Here is a 17,234-nt window from a genome sequence, read left to right on the forward strand (position 1 = left end):
TCCCACAGCTGCCTTTTTTCATCTTCCATACTGAAATAGTGGCAGGAGCTAATCAGAATAGCCTTTGATGCCTCCAAAATAGTTAACATCCCAGCCTGCATGCTCTGTCCTCCAGGGCTCACCCTGGAGATTGACCTTCAGATCAGTCTCTTGTTACGTGAGACCCAGTTCTGCAACGCTTCGTTATCTAGTCTTCAGCTCCCTAACCATAGAAGGGGAGAAAGGAGGAGTACACGGGGGCAGTCATGGAGACAGCAGTAAGGAAAAACCATCTGTCCAAGACAAGCGTGAGGGCTCCAGGGCCCAGCAGCCCTCCAGTAGGGTAAGGATGGCTGTGGTGGACGCCTGTGGCTTTGCTGGGAACAGCTCAGAGCGACTGGCATATACTGAGACCAGAATGCGAGCGACCAACAAAAGGGTGACTTGTGTCCTCTTCACTCTTAAGAAGTTCATCCCAAATGGTTAAAAAGTGAAAATGGCACGTTTCATTCATGTTGCTGCAGATAGCATTATTTCATTCTTTTCGTGGCTGAGTAGTATTGCATTGTATACATGTGTGTGCACCACGTCTTCTTTATCCGCCCATCTGCCAGCGGACACTTAGGTCGCTTCCATGCCTTGGCTTTTGTGAACAGTGCTGCCGTGAACCTTGGGGGTGCGTGTATCTTTTCAAAGTAAAAGTTCCTGTCTTTTCTGGATATATGCCCAAGAGTGAGATTGCCGGATCATGTGATAACTATTTTTTTTTTAGTTTTTTGAGAAACCCCCATTCTGTTCCCCATAGAGACTGTATCAATTTACCTTCCCTCCAACAGTGTAGGAAGGTTCCCTTTTGTCCACACCCTCTCTGCCGTTTACTATTTGTAGACTTGTTGATGACGGTCACTGTGACCGGTGTGAGGTGACCCCTCATTGTAATTTTGACCTGCATTTCTCTAATAGTGAGTGATGTTGAGCATCTTTTCAGGTGCCTGTTGGCCATCTATCTTTGGTAACTTTTAAAGCTGCACCTCTCCCTTCTCACATCTTTAACCCATTTTTATATCAGACTTTTTTTTACTTCCCAGTCTTTGCTGGCTCTCTGTGCGCTCTAGATATTAATCTGCTTTCGGTTTTAAGTGTTCCAGATATCTTCAGTCAGGCACGCACCTGTTACCCTGTCTGCAGTGTCTTCCCTGGGATGCAACTGCTCCATTCACTCAGTTTGCCTTTGCAGTGTGAGCTTTTGGGGATGTGTTTAAAAAGTCCTCTCCTCACGAAAGAGCAGGTATTTGTCTGTGTTCTTTTCCATCAGGTTTAACATCTGAGGTGTGGCTTCTGGTCAGTGCCTTCCCTGTCTTAGAGAGCCTGACTGGCCTGTGCAGCTCAGCTGTCAGTCCAGGTCTCTTTGGGGATGACTGTTCATTTTATTACATTATATTCAGCTCATGGTCTCCTCTGCTAGGGTGTGAACCTCTGTGGGTGGGAAGGAGGGGGCAGTACAGGCTGAGGGAGCAGCCAAGCTGCCTTTGGGAGACACAGGCCACTGCGAGGGGCCTGCGGGATCTCCTTCTTTGGAAACTTCTGCTCCTCCGGCGAAGGGCCGGGGTCAGAGACCTTTGTGAGCCATCCTGCCCAGCATCTACCAAGGTTGTTGGGAACCCTGAGTCCTGCCCCTGGTGCTGGGGCCACTGCCAGCTGTACAGAGTGCCCCCTGGAGCCGCACCCACCTTAGACTTGGCCCTTCCACTGTGCGGCCCGGGTCTGAGGCCTCTCCTTCCTCGTGTGCTCAGACCTGCTGGAGCCGCCTCTGCCTGGTCTTGAAGCCCAGCTGCATACGCCTCCCCGCCTGCTGCTGGACCAGACACGGGGGAGAGATGCCCAGGTGGCCTTCAGTCCTGCTCAGGCCTGCGTGGCCGGGCCTGAGGGCCTGGTTTCTCTGCTTTTCTGGTTTACAGTGCATCTGTGAGTCATCCTCTGAAGAAGCTTTTTGGTGTTTGAATGGATGAATGACTGACTGAATCGTAAGTTGATGGCTTTCAGATTGTTTTGACTGTGACTTATAGTAGGAATATATTTTACTATAAAATCAGTGCAAACATAAACATGTATATGTATAACCAAAGCAATAGTTTTACGAAATAAATACCTGGCATATGGAATGCACTCTTGTATCTTTTCTATTCTAGCTTTTTAAAATCCACTTACTGTATTTTACTAAAATAATTTCATAACCCACCAATGGATTCTAGTCCATAGTTGTATGAATCATAGCTGTGAGGAGCTGGTTCCCCAGACTTGCCTTGTGTTTCACGTCTACTGTGAGCAGATCCCTTTGGGCCGGGCTTAGTCACAGCCTCTGCCCGCCCACCCTTTCAAAGCTGTGAGCACAGCACGAGGCCTGAGAGACCTGGGGCCTAGGTGGAGGTGTGGCTCCAAGACCTGTGAGCTTGCCGGGGAGGGGGCCAGTAGAGGGGTTTGAGGACTTCACTCACTTAAGTCCTTTTTCAGAGAACCCTCTTTAACCTGTTTATTCTGGGTGCGTGCCAGAGTCCTTATCACTGTCTCACAGGCCCCAGACACCTGACCCTTCTTTCGGCTCACTGGCCTTTCCACCTCCCTCCTTGCTGTTCCCATGGCCTGGAATTCCTTCCCCCAGACATCACAAAGCCTGCTTTCTCTTTTCTGTTAGGTCTTTGCTTAAATACACCTTCTCAGAGAAGCCCTCCCCCGCCACCCACTTTCAAATTATGAACAGCAGCCCTCTCTGCAACACAGCGCCATATTTTCCTCCTGAGCACCTATAATCTTGTCTCACTGTGAGTTTTACTTATATGACATATGGTGACCTTTCCCTGAGTAACTTCTGGGAAGGTGGGCGACTTGTATCTGTCCATTTTATTCCCCATTACCGAGCGTAGTCATCAGAGTATATTAGGATGAGCTTGCTGGCATGCCACGGGTGTTCCTCATATCGTCCCCATGGTTCTGTTCAGTGGACATTCTAGAGAAAGTCATACTCGAAGAACTATTAATTCTATGAGGAAATTGGTGTTTTGTGGTTATTTCAATAAAGGTAAAATTGGACTTCTATTATTCCTGAACACCTGGGAGTAATTTACATTTACATTACATCCCACTGTTTCTTAGAAGTCCTGGCTGCGTAGTACAGTAAAAAGCAGGCAGCCATGGCCTTAGTATAATGGCCTTTCCCAGTCAGCGTTTCAGTGTTACCCCCTCCTAGGGAAGATCCCCTGGAGAAGGAATTGGCAACCCCACTCTGGTATTCTTGCCTGGAAAATTCCACAAACAGAGGAGCTTGGTGGATTACTGTCCGTAGGGTTGCAGAGTCGGACCCAGCTGAGCACACCCAGTGCTCTCCCAGGCAGCCGGGCTCTCTCTGTGAGTCTCTGTGCCTTTACAGCTTCCTGTCCCTAGGGGGCAGCAGCAGCACAGAAACCAGATGTGAGCCCCCTGTTCTGATTTGTCACCTGATCTTGGTGAATCCAAGGAGAAGGGCTGTTTGGCTTCCTTCTAAGCTGCAGGAATGAGATTTGGAGATATCTTTTTTCAGAGTCTCTTTCTGTGCATAGAAGTGGTAGGGTGTGCACCCAGTGCGCACATTTTTTAAATTCCTATAGTTCTGTGTGTGTGTCCATCCAAAAAAAGGAACACTATGGAGTCTTCCCCAGAGAAACCCATTCTGCAGTAATGTTGCCCAGAGCTGTTGCCTGGCCACACCCAGATTTTAATTTCTACATTCAAAAATCAAAAGGTTCTTCTGTCTCAGAGAGATTATTTAATTTGAAGGATAGTGAGAAATCTCTTAGGAGAGCTTGGCTTCTTGTAGAGGCATGATGTAATCCAATAATTACAAGACATCACCAAAAGAATTAATGTTTGAATTTTGTTCATCCTTAAGAAAAGTAGGCCCAGGCAGGCTGGACTTGTCTTGTTGGGATGAGGGGTGGACAGGAGGAACCTGTGATCTGATCTCAGGTGGCCACTGACCTTCCACACCCCCTGGGAAGAGCCTGACTGACTGTGATTTGAGTCCTAATCCCTCTGAACTAGAGGCTCTCACAGGCAATGTACTTGGTGAAGCTCCTTTCATTGGAAATGAAGAGAGATCCATTTCCACATATGGAAGCTATAGGAGAAAATTGACCAAGAATATCTTTAAATGCATACAGTACTTTCTCAGGCACCTTCTGCAGGCATTTGGCCATTAACTTCTTGGTAATAACCTATCTGTAAGTTTTGTGCATTAGGTTGGGGAAGGGTTTTAAGGAGCAAAGAAAGGAATGCAGTGCAAAAGGCATAACCCATATCCTTAAGGCATAAACTTTGATGGACTAACCTGAAGTTGTCCCACATGTAACTTGACTTTGTCGTAAAACCATCACCACCTTTTGTGTAATTTTAAAGAAAAAGATGTGATAGAGTTCTTTGGGGAAGAGATCAGTTTACCTGGAGGTTCCGTGTGCCTTTTCCCACGTAAAATGCAGAAGCCCCCAGAACAGGGCAGGCTAGCCGCATTTGTAGCTCTTCATGGAGCAGAATGTGCTTTGTCTTGCCCACCATCATCTCTGTAGTTTTTCATCCGTTCAGCCCCTTGTGTGTGTCAGACCTAGTGCCAGGCCCTGGAAACCCGAAGATAATTGAGACATAGCGTGGAAGATCATAGGCTCCTTTCAGTCCGGACCTTCTGCTGCCCTAGTCACCAGTGGATCCCCGTGTGGCTCACAGCAGGCACTCGGGGGATTTTTTAATAGATGGACCCTCCACTCCAAGCCTGTCTGTAGTGATTAGCAGGGCATAGACTATGCCTTCAAGGAGTGCCTGACCCCTTGGAGATGTGATGTAATCAGATAATCACGAGGCACTATTAAAGGTTCTGTAATAGCATTGGAGCCAAGGGCTCTGGGAGTGCAGAGAAAAAGTACCAGCTTCTGACCAAGTCAGTTGTGTTTCCCGGAACCCCTAGTATTTGAAATGAGAGCTGATGAGTAGGTGTTGCCAGCAGAGAAAGGACACCTCGGCAGAGCTTCACGAGGCTGAAGTGCCAGGCGTGGAGCCCTGGCAGGAGGCCAGCGGGCTAGCCTGAGTGCTGGCTCGGAACGGGCGCGCCCTGGACAGCTGCTTGTCTAAGCGTCTCTCCCGCACCGTCCCGCGCCGCCTCTGCATACCTGCGTGCACTTCTGCCCCTCACCTGGCTTTAGTTCCCCAGATGCTCCCTGTCTTCTGACAGGGCGGACATTTTACCTGTTTGGTGGTCCGCCCCCCCCCCCCCCCCCCCCCCCCCCCAGAATGTAGACTCTAGGAGGCCAGGGACTTCGTTTGTTCACCGATGGATTGCTGAGAACAGTGCTGGTCCCTGTGGCAGATCTCAGCGAAGGAGGAGTGGGGAGGTATCCCTGCTCTGCTCAGTGGAGAGCCCTCCAGGGCAGCCTTGTGGTGGCCGTGGTCTCAGCCACTGCCACCCTCAGGTCCTCACCTCTCCTGGTCCTGGCCACCTCTGAGGAAGTGAGTGGCAAATATTTGCAAGGAAAGGCCCTGCGGCTAGTTGAGGGAAGGACCAGGTCATTGGTAATTGGTTCTGGTGTGGAAAGCTCATGTGTGTACATCTAATAGGAATCTCAGGACACACTTTCAGACGTGAAGCCGGCGGAAAGCGGCAAGAGCAGCTACTTCCTCACAGGTGTCCAGCCCGGGATTGCCCTGTGGTTCGCGGATTCCTATCATTATTATTAAGAAGCCGTGTCCTTGGGTTTACTCCTAGTCCATCCTGCCTCTTCATGGGTCCTTCCCAGCTCTCCAGGAAATGGGGGAAGTAGGCATCCTGTGCAGCTGCAGCTGGGTGTCCACACCTCGGTGCCCTGATGCCCAGGATTCTACATGACCTCACTGACCCTTCCTCTGTGGTTTTCCCTACATAAGATGCCCATTGTAACCTCAGAGCTGGTCTCATAGCCTCGTGCCTTTGGGTTTCCAGTGAGCAGTGACCTGTTCTTGCTCACAACACCATGCCAGGAGGCAGTGAGAATAGAGTGGGAAGCAGAAATGGATTTGAGCAGACTTGAGTCCATAGCTCAATAACCTTATGAACAAGTTAATTTGCCTCTCTGAGCCTTCCTTTTCTCATTTACTTAACCAAAAAAAAAGGAGGGGGTGAATAATGGCCAAGTAGTATTGCTGTGAAGACTGAATAAAATGTGTATGTGAACAGCCTGTACCAGAAGATGTGTAAGTCGGAAACCTTGAGTGGAATATCTGAGTTTGAGACACTTTTTAAAGATGGTCCCTACCATATAGATGACATTTCAGTGAGAAACTCATCAAAGAGCCAAAGCTGAAAAAAACAAATCTCCTTTGTAAAGTCAAGTCCCTTTCTGGAATCATGTAGGGAAAACTGGCCCTCTTATTCCTGACCAGAAATGATAGACGTGTAGCCGTTTGCCAGTCACAGATCAGCCTCACTGCTGCCGGCTCATCGCTGGCCCCGCTGGGTTAAGGAACAGAGTCATGGAGGGCTGTGGAAGCTCGGAGAAGGCGATGGCGCCCACTCCAGTCCTCTTGCCTGGAGAATCCCATGGGCGGAGGAGCCTGGTGGGCTGCAGTCCATTGGGTCGCTAAGAGTCGGACACGACTGAGCGACTTCACTTTCACTTTTCACTTTCCTGCATTGGAGAAGGAAATGGCAACCCACTCCAGTCTTCTTGCCTGGAGAATCCCAGGGATGGTGGAGCCTGGTGGGCTGCCATCTGTGGGGTCGCACAGAGTCAGACACAACTGAAGTGACTATGGAGAAGGCAATGGTACCCCACTCCAGTACTCTTGCCTGGAAAATCCTATGGATGGAGGAGCCTGGTAGGCTGCAGTCATGGGGTCGCTAAGAGTCGGATATGACTGAGCGACTTCACTTTCACTTTTCATTGTCATGCATTGGAGAAGGAAATGGCAACCCACTCCAGTGTTCTTGCCTGGAGAATCCCAGGGACAGGGGAGCCTGGTGGGCTGCTGTCTGTGGGGTCGCACAGAGTCAGACACAACTGAAGTGACTTAGCAGCAGCAGCAGCAGGGGAAGAAGTTAGGCCCAGAACTGAATCCAGACTGTAGGGCTTGTTCTCCAAGTAGTTTATAGGGCCCTTGTCCTGTGTGTGTTGGGGGTGGGGGGGGTCCCTGCAAAGTCCTGCCGCCTAGCAAGGCATCCTTCCCTCCGCCATGAGCAGCCAGAATGGTCTTTTAAAAATGTAAATTAGATCATTGCGCTTCCCACCCATCACCCTGGCTTTCCAAATGCCTCCCTCCTCCTTCAGCGGCTGCACCAGGGTTAACCACTGTCCACCTCAGCTCTCCCCCTTGGGCTGTAGCTAATACCAGCTCCCTCTGCCCCGCAGATGAGACAGGCCATCCCCCACCCCATGCCAGAGCCCTCCCCCCTGCTCCTCCCTCTGCCTAGAGCACCCTTCTCCCAACTCCGGCTCACTCTGTTCATCCCTGAGGGCTCAGCTTCAGCACCATATCCTCAGGCTTTCCTGGTCCCTGGGCTGATTCTTAACTCTGCTGCTTTACAGCACCCAGTGCTTTTCCTCTGAAATGTTCCTACCACAGTTGTAGCTATATACCCTGTTCGTTTAATGTTTTCTTCACCAGAACATAAACCCCAAGAAGTCTGACCTGCTTATTGCTGTATCCCCAGCATCTGCTATAGCCCTTGACAAATGATAAAAATTCAACAAATATTGAGAGTGAATAAATACGCTAGTCTAAAATTAAACTTGTATTCTCATCTCTACCACCCACCTCACTCGGAGCTGCTTCTCCTTCTGCAACACTCGATCCAAGTCCATGCTTCCAGCAGCCCAGGCCCGCAGACTCTTCCAGTTTCTGCTTAACTGTCTTCCTGCCTCTTGCTCAGTCCATCATAGCATCTGGAAATGCAAGCCCAGGCAGATTGCTGCCCTGTCTGGCTCCCTGCTTCCATGACTGTCCGAGCTCAAGAGCAGCAGATGTCTGACTTTGTGATTGCTCTCTCTATCGGGGAAGAAAAATGTATACAGCAGAAGTCCCCCCAGAGTGTGTGGGTGTTTATTTATAAGTTATGGGTTTGTACTACTGTTGTAACATACATTGCAAAATATAAATTTAGAAAGTTTTAAAGGGTAGGATGAAATAAATACTTTAAAATAATTTTAGTTTAAAACATTTTTTAATTTAATGATATGAAAAGCATTCATGCTCATTAAAATATTAGCACATTGAATATGTTTGATAGTTGAAATGCTTGAGAGTCTGGTTCTCCTTTTTTTTTTTTTTTGGCCATGCTCTGCAGCTTATGGGATCTTAGTTCCCTGACCAGAGATTGAACCCATGGCCTCAAAAGTGAAAGCGTGGGGTCCTAACCACTGGGCCACCAGAGAAGTCCCTGGTTCACATATTTTACAGACTTCAGGCTGTTGTAGCTGGGAAGGGCGCTGCACTAAAAGATGTCAGTCCAGATGGGATGTTGGTTGCTTGTGTGTTCTCGTCACTCATAATACTGGTTTTATTCAGTCCCATGAAGATGCCACCTCCTCAGAGAATCCTTGTCTGACTTTGCCCCTCCCCCTACTCTGCTGCCTCTCATGTGCCTATGTGTGCACACGCACACGTGTGTACACTGTTGTGCTTACTTCCACTGTGCTGTACTTGGTTTGCTCATGTATCTAACTTCCTCGGCATCCTTACCATAGAGAAAATAGAACTTCTCAAGTTCCCTCAGTGACAGGAAGGAGAGCCCACTGACTGTGCCTGAGCTCTGGCTTTGCCGAGCTTTACTGATTCCCAGGGGTTCTAGCATCCATCTCGCTGTCTGCTTTTCTCTCTTACTATGAAACTCTTACTGGGTTTGGCTAGTATCGTGTGTCATTTGGGTCTTGAGGTGGGGAGAACCAGTGACTTTGACAACTGGAAGACACGTGTGGCCTGAGTGCCCACAGCCCTGTGGCTTCTAGAGTATGCTGAGCATCTGTGAATAGCCACATGCCTGGGCCTCAGCTTTTATGAAAGAGTTCTGAGGATTTACAGCCCCATCATTTTTTGAGTACCTGAGATGGCAGAGCAGAGACCTGGAATTCAGAGATTCTATTTGAATTGGCCACAGCCCCGTACCCCATATCTTCGGCTTGCGACATCTCTCCCCAGGAAAGTAAGTCTGGAAGTTTCCCTGAAGGAACAGTTCAGAAGTAAGGGAGCAGCTTATACTCTGTTCCGCTTCTGAGACAAAGCTGGAGTCGGGCAGGTAAGATGCAGAGTGACAAGGAACGCAGTGGCTTCAGAGCAGGCCTGGGGCGTGGCGAGCACTGAGTCTGGCGACTTGGACCCTGGTCACCCTGGGTCTCCTCTCTCAGGTTCTCTGCCAGCAGCAGGAGGCCCTGCTACATGTAGCTGATGACCTGGGACACCATCTGCTACGTTTGGGGAAGCTGTTTCTATGAAGAAATGTCAGCTCCCTGACAGGGTCATCTGAAACGAAACCCATTAAACAAACATTTAAGCAGCAGAAAACGGATGAACAGAAGCCATCGAGTGCTTTCTTTAGAGTGCAAAGTTAAGACCTTAATGAATAGGCAGATCACCTTGAGGCATCTTGAGCGCTAAAGGGCAGCATAAAAGCTTAACCAGAAATCTCTCTGATACCATGAGGAACGCTGGCTGGTAGCTGCTCCTTAACGAGGTAACCAGTATGTGCACGCCTTCCTCATCAAAAAGGAAGGAGCTGACTTCTCTGTGTATTTGTGATGGTGATGAATTCAGCCGCTTCCTCCTGATCTGAAAATGCACAAGGGTGATGGAGAGTCTCCCTGATTAGATTTGAGAGCCAGGATGTGCACGTCCCGCGTGTTTTGAAGTTCCTTGTCAGCTGTGTACTCTGCCTTACAAATGGTCCTTGGGACTTTCATTTACCTTACTTTGAAGAATTGACTATCTTCACGTTAGAAGTGTTCCAGAACATTCCTTCTAATACTGTTTAAGCATTCGTTGCATTTAGGAACAAAGCCTAGCTGTACTTGAGAGGATTACCTCTTAGTAAAATGCACACTGTGCTTAGAAGAGAGAGTATGTTGTGAAGAAACAACAGAGAAAGCTTCAAATGTAAAATCCACCCAGCCTGCTATTTGCTTGTCGTATTTTAATTGTGGGTTTCTAGTCTCTTCAAAAGACATTTCATTTTATTCGTTGGGACCTCTGATCCCTTCAGCAAGAAGAACATGCCTGAAAATCCCCACATGGACCCACAGGAGAGCCACTGTGTGTTGGAAATGGGCAGTGGCTTCACGGTGACCCCTCACTCCCAGCTGGCTCGGCTTGGCCGGGTCACCTTACTGTTGTGGGCCTGTGCCTCGCCTGGAAGATGGGCTCTTCCCTGTGAGGAAGGCCCCGTGAATTAACAGCTGGGCCACCAGGAGTGCTGGAAAGCTCTCTCGACGCTGTGCACTGTTTCCAAGCTGTTACTCCTGGTGGATGACCAGGTTGGTATTCTTTTGAAGGTTAGGGTCTAGATACCAGCTCATCTGTCCCCCAGCTGTTGTTGATCTTCCAGTTTCCTAGAATAGTCAGACACAAGGTCTTTTAAAAATGGGTTTTGTGCTGCTTTATGTTTGGGTGTATAATAACGAAGTCACTACTGACTTAGCTTCTGTTTGCTAACAGATGTAGGTAGTAGACCAGACAGCATCAGGACCTTTTGGAAGCAACAGCATTTAACAGGCAATCTCTGACCAGCTCCTCTCAACCCCACCCCCACCCCATCCCGTTGATTGAAGGCTTTTTATGAGAAAGAGTTATTCAGGTTCTCAGTTCTTCATGCAGTCCATTCTGTTTCTTTTTTAAATTTTATATTTTAATTAGGTAGTACATTTATGTAATATATGATACAAGGAGCCCACAGCCCACTTTATAGCCACTCAGGATAATCAGTGCTACCAATTCTTGGGTATCCTTTTGGGCTGATTTTTGTATATCACCATATTCTCCCACCACCATCTTTTTTGATATAGAAATGCTACTACACATAATCATCTTTTAAAATCTGCAGCCTGCCCGTGTTACTTCCATGCTTGACACCTTTTGACGCCTCCCAGCAAGCACTCTTAGGATAAAAGTTAGACCAATAATCATGTCCTACAAAGCCTCCCTTGACTTCACATTCCAGGATGTCTGGCTCTAGGTGAGTGATCACACCATCGTGATTATCTGGGTCGTGAAGCTCTTTTTTGTGCAGTTCTTCTGTGTACTCTTGCCACCTCTTCTTAGTATCTTCTTCTTTTAGGTCCCTACTATTTCTGTCCTTTATCGAGCCCATCTTTGCATGAAATGTTCCTTTGGTATCTCTGGTTTTCTTGAAGAGATCTCTAGTCTTTCCCATTCTGTTTTCCTCTGTTTCTTTGCATTGATCGCTGAGGAAGGCTTTCTTATCTCTTCTTGCTATTCTTTGGAACTCTGCATTCAAATAGGAATATATTTCCTTTTCTCCTTTGCTTTTTGCTTCTCTTCTTTTCACAGCTATTTGTAAGACCTCCTCAGACAGCCATTTTACTTTTTTGCATTTCTTTTCCATAGGGATGGTCTTGATCCCTGTCTCCTGTACAGTGTCACAAACCTCTGTCCATAGTTCATCAGGCACTCTATCTATCAGATCTAGTCCCTTAAATCTATTTCTCACTTCCACTGTATAATCATAAGGGATAATCATTTATAATCATTGTATAATCATTTAGGTCATACCTGAATGGTCTAGTGGTTTTCCCCATTTTTCTTCAGTTTAAGTCTGAATTTGGTAATAAGGAGTTCATGATCTGAGCCACAGTCAGCTCCCGGTCTTGTTTTTGCTGACTGTATAGAGCTTCTCCATCTTTGGCTGGAAAGAATATAATCAATCTGATTTCGGTGTTGACCATCTGGTGATGTCCATGTGTAGAGTCTTCTCTTGTGTTGTTGGAAGAGGGTGTTTGCTATGACCAGTGTATTCTCTTGGCAAAACTCTTATTAGCCTTTGCCCTGCTTCATTCCATACTCCAAGGCCAAATTTACTTCCTACTTTTGCGTTCCAGTCCCCTATAATGAAAAGGACATCTTTTTTGGGTGTTAGTTGTAAAAGGTCTTGTAGGTCTTCATAGATCCATTCAACTTCAGCTTCTTCAGCATTACTGGTTGGGGCATAGGCTTGGATTACCATGATATTGAATGGTTTGCCTTGGAAACGAACAGAGATCATTCTGTCGTTTTTGAGATTGCATCCAAATACTGCATTTCAGACTCCTTTGTTGACCATGATGGCTACTCCATTTCTTCTAAGGGATTCCTGCCCACAGCAGTAGATATAATGGTCATCTGAGTTAAATTCACCCATTCCAGTCCATTTTAGTTTGCTGATTCCTAGAATATCGACATTCATACTTGCCATCTTCTGTTTGACCCCTTCCAATTTGCCTTGATTCATGGACCTAACATTCCAATTTCCTATGCAATATTGCTCGTTACAGCATCGGACCTTGCTAGAACTGTCGCCAGTCACATCCACAACTGGGTATTGTTTTTGCTTCGGCTCCATCCCTTCATTCTTTCTGGAGTTAGTTCTCCACTGATCTCCAGTAGCATATTGGGCACCTACCGACTTGGGGAGTTCCTCTTTCAGTATCCTATCATTTTGCCTTTTCATACTGTTCAGTATGAAAAGGCAAAAGCGTCACTAAGAACAAAGCTAGTGGAGGCGATGGAATTCCAGTTGAGCCATTTCAAATCCTCAAAGATGATGCTGTGAAAGTGCTGCACTCAATATGCCAGCACATTTGGAAAACTCAGCAGTGGCCACAGGACTGGAAAAGGTCAGTTTTCGTTCCAATCCCAAAGAAAGGCAATGCCAAAGAATGCTCAAACTTCCACACAATTGTACTCATCTCACACGCTAGTAAAGTAATGCTCAAAATTCTCCAAGCCAGGCTTCAGCAATACGTGAACCGTGAACTTCCTGATTTTCAAGCTGGTTTTAGAAAAGGCAGAGGAACCAGAGATCAGATTGCCAACATCCGCTGGATCATGGAAAAAGCAAGAGAGTTCCAGAAAAACATCTATTTCTGCTTTATTGACTATGCCAAAGCCTTTGACTGTGTGGATCACAATAAACTGTGGAAAATTCTGAAAGAGATGGGAATACCAGACCACCTGACCTGCCTCTTGAGAAATCTGTATGCAGGTCAGGAAGCAACAGTTAGAACTGGACATGGAACAACAGACTGGTTCAAAATAGGAAAAGGAGTATGTCAAGGCTGTATATTGTCACCCTGCTTATTTAACTTCTATGCAGAGTATATCATGAGAAACGCTGGGCTAGAAGAAGCACAAGCTGAAATCAAGATTGCCGGGAGAAATATCAGTAACCTCAGATATGCAGATGACACCACCCTTATGGCAGAAAGTGAAGAGGAACTAAAAAGCCTCTTGATGAAAGTGAAAGAGGAGAGTGAAAAAGTTGGCTTAAAGCTCAACATTCAGAAAACAAAGATCATGGCATCTGGTCCCATCACTTCATGGGAAATAGATGGGGAAACAGTGGACACAGTGTCAGATTTTATTTTGGGGGCTCCAAAATCACTGCAGATGGTGATTGCAGCCATGAAATTAAAAGACACTTACTCCTTGGAAGGAAAGTTATGACCAACCTAGATAGCATATTCAAAAGCAGAGACATTACTTTGCCAACAAAGGTCCGTCTAATCAAGGCTATGGTTTTTCCTGTGGTCATGTATTGATGTGAGAGTTGGACTGTGAAGAAAGCTGAGCGCCGAAGAATTGATGCTTTTGAACTGTGGTGTTGAGAGTCCCTTGGACTGCAAGGAGATCCAACCAGTCCATCCTAAAGGAGATCAATCCTGGGTGTTCATTGGAAGGACTCATGCTAAAGCTGAAACTCTAGTACTTTGGGCACCTCATGTGAAGAGTTGACTCATTGAAAAAGACTCTGATGCTGGGAGGGATTGGGGGCAGGAGGAGAAGGGGACAACAAAAGATGAGATGGCTGGATGGCATCACCGACTCAATAGACGTGAGTTTGAATAAACTCTGGGAGTTGGTGATGGACAGGGAGGCCTGGCTTGCTGCGATTCGTGGGGTCAAAAGAGTCAGACACGACTGAACAACTGAACTGAACTGACAAAGCCTCACACGGACAGGCTTCAGTGGGCCTCGCCAGGCCTATTTTCAGTATCTGCAGTCCAGCTACAGGGACCAAACTTACCCAACTTCCTCTGCCAGCGTCTTACTGTTCCTCTGTCTGGAACGCTATTCTCCTTTTGCTTTCTTGACTCATCTTCCTAATCTCAGGCTCCACTTCCTCAAGCCTTCACTGGCCCCCAGGCCAAACAAAGCTGATAACACCATCTTTTCCTTCATTGTACTTATTACAGTGGTGATTTCCATTTATGGAAATTACTTTTGATTCATGTTTCTTTAAATTCTTGTTGTTGATGTAAGATGGTTTCCAGCATATATGAGAATATTTTGTAAACTGTGATGGGTCCTTGAATAAAAAGTGATACTTTTTAAAGTTTATATTATAAATGGAGTTAAGCTATGGAGGATGATAGCCATGTTTTTTGAGTGAGGGGTGGCTGAGGGGAGGCCTCCCTTAATGACCCCTGGTGATCCTGATCTAGATTGTCCTTCGGTTCAGGTTTAACACAAGTGGTGTCTGCCAGACCAATGCTGGAATAGAGGGTGGAACCAGCCCGCAAACAGCTCACAGGATTTTAATTTTAAAAGCCCAAGACCACATAAATCTATCCTCTGGGTTTTTCAGGCGACTCTTGGAATTTTTAGAAAGCTTTATACAAATTGGGTGATGGGAGTAGTGCTTTATTTTGATCTAAAGAGCGAAAAATTTCCCCATGGTTCCTTCTAATGATTCTTATTTCTTCTGTTGAGAGATGTCTTAAGAAATATCCCTGCTGAAAGGGAGAGCAATCCTCCAAAAGAATTCAAGCCAAGTGAAGCTTGTTTCACATTCCCTCTTGTTGAATGGAAACTTACATGGTATCTCTTCACCAAGAGCTGTCTTTGTGTCTCTCCTTTATCCCCAGGAAACATGTAGGAAGTGTCAAGGACTCTGGAAAGAGCACAACGGCCTCACTTGTGAGGAGCTGGCTGAAAAAGATGACATCAAGTACCGAACGTCTATGTGAGTAACATAGTTTGGGGAGCCTATTGACTGATTCTCAACTCCCCCATTAACCTGTCTTTTGTTGGGGCATGGCGGGCAGTAAATGCTGTGTGAAGAAATAAGCTCTGAAGCTACTTCAGTCTAGAATAGGCTCAAGGAAGCAACCTAACCCCATTACAACCTCTAGAATGCAACATAATGCCGTCAGTCAGAACCATTGCTGTATAGCGCTCCTTATGTACCTGGGCACTTTACAGATACGAACTTTTTAAATGCATTGACTTACGTAATACAAACGTCTGTTTCTCATAATAGTCCAGCCCTTCCAGGCAGATAGGGCACATCTGTCCCATGAGGTCATTCAAAAACCTCGTTCTCCTTATCTCATCACTTCGTGATTCCCTAGAGGAGTATTCTCACCTCCATGGTTGTGACTAGGTTGCAACCATATTTGCACTCCAGCCCATGGGAGAGGAGAGAGACAGGAACATTGTTTCTGCTCATACCCTGTTGCCCTCGACAGCCACTTGCTCCCAGTCGGGCCCCAATGCAGACTCCATATGTAGTCTCTAGCTGGCTGATTTTTTGGTCCAGCTTAAATTTGAAGGGTAAGGAGTGGGTTTTGTAACCAAGAAAATGAAGTTGGAAATGGCTGTTTAGGGCTGTTAACAACCTCCAGGTCTCCACCAGAGATGGGTACTGTTACCCTCATTTTACGGATGACGACAGCTGAGGCACAGAGAGCCCACGTAAACGTGCTCACGCAGCAGTGATGGGCAGAGCAGGAGCTGGAGTCCAGGCAAGGGGCTCCCTGGCTTTGCTGTTTGCCACCAGTTTAGTAGGTAGAACAATGTTCCTCAGAAGTGTCCCATGTCTCCCTAATTTGTGGAATCTGTAAACCTGTGGATATGTTACCTTACATGGCAAAAGGGACTTTCCAAATGTAAGGTTATTGAACTTGAAATTGAGAAGAATATCCCGAATTATCCAGGTGACTGGATACAGTTCTTTGAGGGTATAGGACTGAGGCTCCCATTTTCTCAGCAGCAGTGAATAGAAGGTTATTCTCTGCTTCTGGAAGCTCTCTCATTCCTTGGCTCGTGGCTTTCTTCCTCTGTCTTCGAAGCCAGCCAGGGGCAGTGGAATTCTTCTCGTGTCTCTCTGATTCTTTTGTCCATCTTTCCGTCTTTGTCTGACCAGAGACAAGCTCACTCTGCTCTTAAGGAGTCATGTGTTCACATTGGGGTTACCTGTAGTTAAGAGCCTGGAGCAAATTTTTTAATCTTTCTGTGCCTAAAAATTTCCTTATTTGTTGACCAGCACAAGTTCAATGCATGAAGCAAGCACCCAAAGCCAGTGCTCTGGGACAACCCAGAGGGATGGGATGGGGTGGGGAGTTCAGGATGGGGGGACACATGTATACCTGTGGCCGATTCATGTTGACTTGTGGCTAAAACCACCACAGTATTGTAAAGTAATTATCCTCCAATTAAATTAAGTTTAAATTTCCTTACCTATAAGGTGTAGACTACTTGTAGAGTTGTGCAGGTTAAAGCGTCCATGATGGATCGTGCCACATGATGTTTTCCATAAGTATTAGCTCTTTGTTGTTGTTTTTTAAGTAGAAGGCCCTGATTTATAACTGTGACAAAGCACATAGACAGCTTCTTGCGTTCAAGGCCTGCTCGGGCCTGGTCGTGTATATTCTGCTTGCACTTGGTGATGGAGTTTTGCCCAGCTCAGTAAATTGGTTCTTGATGGCCCCCTGATCGGGCATTTGGACTACTCCAAGACTCAGTCACAGACCCAGAGATGTTTCTTAGAAGAGTTGGTTACTTTTTTTTTTTGGTCCCACTATGTGGCTTTCGGGATCTTAGTTCCTTCCCCAACCAGTGATCACCCAGGCTTCCGCAGTAAAAGTACCAAGTTCTAACCTCTGGACCACCAGAGAATTCCCAGAGTTGGTTACTTTTTGAAAGCATAGCCCCCATTCTGACTTGCCTGTCAATTCTGCTACCAGCTCCATTCAGCATGTTAGTCTGCTGTAGACACTTGG

General features: G+C 46.7%; 1 protein-coding gene across 2 annotated transcripts in view; it reads left to right on the top strand.

Moving 5' to 3' along the window:
- RNF216 (ring finger protein 216) overlaps positions 1-17,234 on the top strand; it is a 120,275-nt gene that overhangs the window by 80,084 nt on the left and 22,957 nt on the right. For both annotated transcript variants that reach the window (XM_040231356.1, XM_040231362.1), the window contains exon 14: positions 15,099-15,196. In XM_040231356.1, coding sequence (XP_040087290.1) covers positions 15,099-15,196 — 98 coding nt within the window. The remainder of the gene's footprint in view (positions 1-15,098; positions 15,197-17,234) is intronic.

The sequence above is a fragment of the Oryx dammah genome, unplaced genomic scaffold (assembly GCF_014754425.2).
Source record: "Oryx dammah isolate SB20612 unplaced genomic scaffold, SCBI_Odam_1.1 HiC_scaffold_2, whole genome shotgun sequence".
Lineage (NCBI taxonomy): Eukaryota > Metazoa > Chordata > Mammalia > Artiodactyla > Bovidae > Oryx > Oryx dammah.